At 41.0% G+C, this 5,744-nt stretch overlaps 1 protein-coding gene and 1 long non-coding RNA gene across 3 annotated transcripts in view; one reads left to right on the forward strand and one right to left on the reverse strand.

The window, feature by feature from the left end:
- LOC114841172 overlaps positions 1-5,744 on the forward strand; it is a 150,921-nt gene that overhangs the window by 15,699 nt on the left and 129,478 nt on the right. The gene's annotated exons all lie outside the window — the stretch shown is intronic.
- The window catches only part of LOC107037409 (alkaline phosphatase), a 67,641-nt gene that overhangs the window by 13,861 nt on the left and 48,036 nt on the right, over positions 1-5,744 (reverse strand). For both annotated transcript variants that reach the window (XM_015255955.1, XM_015255956.1), the window contains exons 4-7: positions 5,194-5,368; positions 3,294-3,472; positions 2,947-3,148; positions 2,452-2,592 (exon numbers count right to left, since the gene is read on the reverse strand). In XM_015255955.1, the coding sequence (XP_015111441.1) occupies positions 2,452-2,592; positions 2,947-3,148; positions 3,294-3,472; positions 5,194-5,368 (697 nt within the window). The remainder of the gene's footprint in view (positions 1-2,451; positions 2,593-2,946; positions 3,149-3,293; positions 3,473-5,193; positions 5,369-5,744) is intronic.

The raw sequence follows: 5,744 nt of genomic DNA on the forward strand, positions 1-5,744 counted from the left end.
CCCCTCCATCCCTCAAATTTTATCACTTGACTGCCGAAATAAACTGAAACCCTGGAGTGCAATATCTCTCACTGGCTGCAGACTAGTTAACGTCTTTATTATCAGAGTGCGTCTCTGGAGAGCGGCTAGACTGCATTACTTTCTTCAACTGCCAAAGTTTTGCCCGGAATTCTTCTTCCGTCGTGAGTCGTAAAATTCCGTTGACAAACGACAAAACGAAATCCCCAGCCATTTGAGATTGTAGGCAAGATTACCCGGGGAAAAATGGGTATCGTTACAAATTTACCGGGAGATTCTAATCGGGGATAATGTTCATGGGGGGGGGGGGGTGAGTGTATCATCCGGGTTTAGGGGGTGATTTCGTACGAATTTCGACTTTTATATCTCGATAAAAATTCGGTTTGCGTGGGAATTATTTTTCGAGTTGGAATGGGACATGTTTCATTGAAAAGCCTGCGAAATTTATGGTGAGATTAAAATAAAATAGTTCCATTATAGGGATTGATCATATTTATGAAACCTCAGTTTTCATGAATACAATCGTCTTGCGTCTAATTTTCATGAACAAGCAAAAGAGAATTGAATACCATTCTATGAAAAATGAATAAACGAATCATAATTGTCCAAATAATTCAGGTCAGAGGAAAATAGAATAATTCTACTTTCTTAATATTGCGTTTACCAAGATTTTCTTCGAACACAGTTGATTAGAACTAATAGCTAGAATTATGAGATCATTTCACATTTTTGACGTTGAGGATAGGAGAATCTGAATGCAATATAGTGAAAATGATGATCGATTTTTTTACTTTGAACAAATAATATTAATATCCAAATACAAAATTTCTGATATGAATAAAAAGAAGCTGTGACTCAATATTCCAAATGGAATTTTAATTTTTAATTTGGTGCTGAGAAATACGAGATGACAATATTCTAAGCGCGGAATTATATTGATGAGATGAACAACAGATTAATTAAATTACAATGAGAACTAACTAAAAATTGATGACAGTGTGGGGACGCACTTTTACCAGAGTATCAACAAACATTGAATTTCAAAAATTCACACTTTAAAGTGTGTTCTAGAGGGAATTTAATTGTAATTATAATTAAAATCTTATTCAGTGAGCGTAGGAATCAGAACATGAGCAAATCATGTATTGTAATATGAAAATTTAACAGCTGATAAATTGGGACGTGTGATTTTCATCGGTCGTATTGATTTTTGCATTGAGAATGTTTTCAAACAATGAATTGAAAGAAGGAATGCGAAATCTGACAGGAAAATATTGAATTTTGGGTCTAATAGCGAATTCCGGATTTGAATATCGCTGCAGGGCATGCATTATTTGACGATGAAGTGTCAGTCTGCACTAGGCCAAGGGCCTCTCAATCTCCAAAATCTACGTTATTTCTGAAGCTATATACAGATATACCGGAATTCGGTGGAGTGGAACCCGAGATATCCCGGAAAGGATCTGAGACTCCTGCGGGTGTCATTGTCACTCTGGGGTGGGCACTCAACGATGTTCGAGCACATTCGACTCCGTGCCAAGAATACTCAGGGCTAGATAGTCGTCTTCGACGACAGGTAGAACTGAGTTTAGATGGAACAAACAGAGGACTCAAATTTGTGATTGAATTTTCATCAGTTTCACTTGGGCAGTTTTTTTTTTGTTCTTTATCAAACGGATTTCGAGAGCCTGGGGATGGAGAAATTCAATTGATTACGTTGGAGAGCCCGGGGAATTTATATCTAAACTGGGGAAAAGGAGAGACATTTTGTGACGTCAGTCGCAGGTGAACGCGAGAGGAATTTTTAGGGGAAAATTTCATTCGTTAATTAGGAAAATTCCTCAATTGATTAAAAAAAACGATTTTCATGGAGTAGTTTTGAAGACGTACTTGGCGCAAGCCTTGACCGATGGTTTTTTCCAATTTGTTTTTTTCGGATTTCATTGCTTTATTTTTTTCATTTTGGAGACGAAGGGGTTTGGGGAGGAGGATGATGATTTTATTCGATAACTACGGAAATTCCTCAATTGATTAAAAAAAAATTGATTTTGATGGAAGTTTTCAAGATTTACTTGGCGTAAGTCTCGATCGACATTTCTATTTTTTCCTCAAAAACCAATCGAGTAAAATCAGTTGCTGTTTTTTTTTCATCCACTGCTTTATCTTCTGATCTACCGAATAGGGTCATTCCCCCCCTCCCTCAAGCGTGAAAAAAGACGTTTTCAATCAACTCCCACTTTTCCAGAAAATTTTCCCCCGTTTGTCTTTGTTTTGTTACCAAATCGATTTATTTCAATTTCAACTTTTCCAATTTCCATTTGGAATTGTTCTATCATCTTCCCCCACAGATAATTTCTCTCTTCTCAATCCCCTGTCGAACCTCTTTAGAATTCCCAATTTGCTTTAAAAGTTGGACTGTTCACTAAGCTTTACCCTCGACAAACAAGAAGAATCCCTTAGGGTTTTTCTTGAGTATCCTCAGTGCTTTTATCGTCATTTCAGTGAGTGATGGATCACCAGTGCCGGATGCATTGCGATCTACCTCAAAGTCCATGTGGGAATAGGCAAACAGACCTGTGGACATTCAAGAGTTGATGGTTAGAGGCATTAACCTTGACGGATGAAGGGATTTCCATTCGTTGGGTCGGGGGAAATTTACCATGAGATTGGAGAGAAAAGGACGATCTCAATTTCTCAAAGGTCTTCCGCAACTGTTTCTCTTCATCATTTTTATTCAAAAAATGTGAAAGGGTCAAACGTTCTCCAGGTCACGAGGGTCGAAAGGCCTGTGCGAGTTATTTCAAACGTCAGCCCTTTAGACCCTTGAGACCGCTTGACCCTCAGAACCCGAAATTCGCTGATGGTACAGTTCTCCCCGCGTCCCACATCGCCCCACTCTGTCAAATCTAACTTTCTAGTCTCACTCACCTAGCAAATGATCCACCCGACTAGGATCAACATCATCAAACTGCTCCTTGGAGAACACATACTTAGAATTGGGCTCCGGATGACTCTTTGTCCATTCGGTAATGAGATTTCGCCCATCCAATCGTCTTCCCTCCTTGTCAGGATCCTCAGGGTCCGGCGTGACTTTAGACACGAAGTGTCTCCTGCCGCCGCCGAGAATCACCTGCAAATTCCAAAGTCACTCGATAAATTTTCCCCCCTTTAATTAATTCCCGCGAGGGCTGAGAATGCTCTCTTCGATTCCAATAAACGAATGGAGAAGACAACGATTTAAACTTGAAGGGTACATTGAGAAAGTAATTACTAACATTTAAGTTTCTACCCGGCTCGTCTTCAACAAGTTGCTTAGCAATGTCTTTGCAACTGATTCTAGCGGCTGAAGGCACTTTTCCATCGTCCTCCCAGTATCTACTGGAGGCGTGAGCGTAGAGAGCCGCCGGAGTGGCGTGGGTCACTCGAGTTGTTGTTACTAGGCCTGTGGATTTGCCTGTAAACAGGGAGATGAATTAATTAGTTGCCGATATAACCGTAAATCCCTTGAATCAATTGATGGAAATCACGGGATGCGGGAAACCACCAATCGGATTACAAATTAACTCTGAGTATCGGAAAACCACGGAGGGCTGAGACGAACTTGGCGCGAGGATGGACCGCAGCTCTACGGAATGCGAGTCTTAGATTAACGAGTCGATCCATCTTTACGTGCATTATGAACTAACGTATCGAATTTTTTTTTCCCCAATAGTCCTAGAATTACGAGTACCGTATATTTTGAGCGATAATTGCGGTTAAGTCTTGCATAAAGTTCATCTTGAAAATTAATGAAGCTGTTCGGCTCATGTTCATCCCTTGAAAGTTCTCAAAATTCATGAAAACAACTCATATTGCCCGGTGCTAAAAAAATAAAGAATTAATTATTCCGATCAAAAGTAGCGGTCATGTCCTGCGCCAAGTTCATCTCGGAAACGAATGGACTAAGAGGCTCTTGTCATTCGCGCGTTCACAAAATTTGTTATGAAACGAACACCGTCGGGACGATATTCCTAAATCATAAATAAATTATTTTGAGTGGGATTTGCGGTCGAGTCCAGCGCCAAGTACGTCTTGCAACTCAATGGGATCTGCTTCATTTTTTCAAATTAATAGTCTATATTTCACCTTCCTAAGTACTCCACCCACCTTCTTTCATCCTCAAGAGAACCCCAGCGCGGAAACACTGAGTTTTCCCTCATTTTCCCGCACTTAATTACATAATTCATTTGTAATAATACACAGCACACGGTTTGTATAACACTGTAGCCTCGTTCATTTCCGGTCATTAAGATGAATTGCCACGGTTGATTAATAGCCCACCGTTTGCCACTGACGTATACTACCAGCCCGTTTGTATCAGATACAAACCAGTGCTATATCTATAACGGCATTTTCCTTTTTTGGGTTCTACACGCGCGTAACCGTTTGTTATGGCGTTTAATCCTCTCCATTCAATTTCTTATTTACGATCAGGCGGATGGCCACGCCCATCTCGTTCCTTCAACGCTCACCCCCATCTCTACCACCCAACCACCCACCCACCCCTTTTCGGAATAGCGTACGTACCCATTTCTCATGCGTTATATATAGGGGGGATGATAAAACTCCAGTCCAACGCTTCTTCCGGATGGCCCCTAGTGGAAATAACGCCCACCGATCGGACGTACGTTAAAGGGATATAATCCAGCTGTTTCCGAGCCATGAAGAATTTATGAACTGATTAACCATCACATAGTCGCTCTATTCTGCTTCGGTTTAAGTGGTTTATGCTATCGGGTCAATGGCTTTGTGTCACATCTATTTTGAGTGAGGTTAGGATTTTTTTTCGCGTATGAGCGGTTCACGTGATGTTCGACACCTGATTACAGGTGGTTTTTATTGTTTATATTTTGCAAGGGTGGATGATGTAGGCATTTAAACTATTTTGCACTATTCGGCATTTAGACAGATGAAAAAATAGAAAATGGTTTCTGAAAGGTACTTGGCGCTAGACAAGACCGACACGTCAAATCAAAAAATTTCTTTTGAAATTTTTTCTGGAACCGCTGGCGAGAAAGAGTTGTTTTTTAAATTTGTTGGTAAATTTTCTGATCTATTCAATGAAATATCGTTTACCCGATTAGCCCTCGTGACTTCCGAGATATTAGAATTTTATTGAAATCTTAGGTTATTCACCTCTCTCCTGCGCCCACTGCACAATAGACGGTACCCTTGCGGTTTGACTTGAGAGGCAGTTGTCGAACTTTGCTGATGAGTCTAGTCCAACGGTCTCGTAATTGGCCTTGACCCCGCAGACCAGAGCTGTTGCACACGCCGATGATTCACCGACCTGAGCGTCGTTATTGTAAGTCTGTAACAAACAAATGCACATTTTCGTGTGAAAAAAAAATTCACCCATTTTTTTTTCTTCTCGTAGAAACGTTTTTTGGTCACGTTCGCGTTGCGTCCTTGACGTTTGAAAATACTGTCTTCCACCTAGTATTATGATAATCCAGAAGGGGTTGGGGGTAAGGGGTGGGACCGGTTTTTGCTGCTTTTTTTTTATTAACAGCGTCATGCTGGGAAGTGGTGGGGGGGCGCCGCCAGGACGGAATACATAAATCTCCTTGGTTTTATGTCGATGGCAAAGTCGTGATGGCTGATGTGGTTTTCTCGTCATTCGTAAACCTTGGGACTCGCGTTTCCACGTATTTTCTCTCGCTCCTTCATCTCCCCCCCCCCCCCCC

The sequence above is a fragment of the Diachasma alloeum genome, unplaced genomic scaffold (genome assembly GCF_001412515.2).
Source record: "Diachasma alloeum isolate Michigan unplaced genomic scaffold, Dall2.0 Dall_scaffold_00219, whole genome shotgun sequence".
Taxonomy (NCBI): Eukaryota; Metazoa; Arthropoda; class Insecta; order Hymenoptera; family Braconidae; genus Diachasma; species Diachasma alloeum.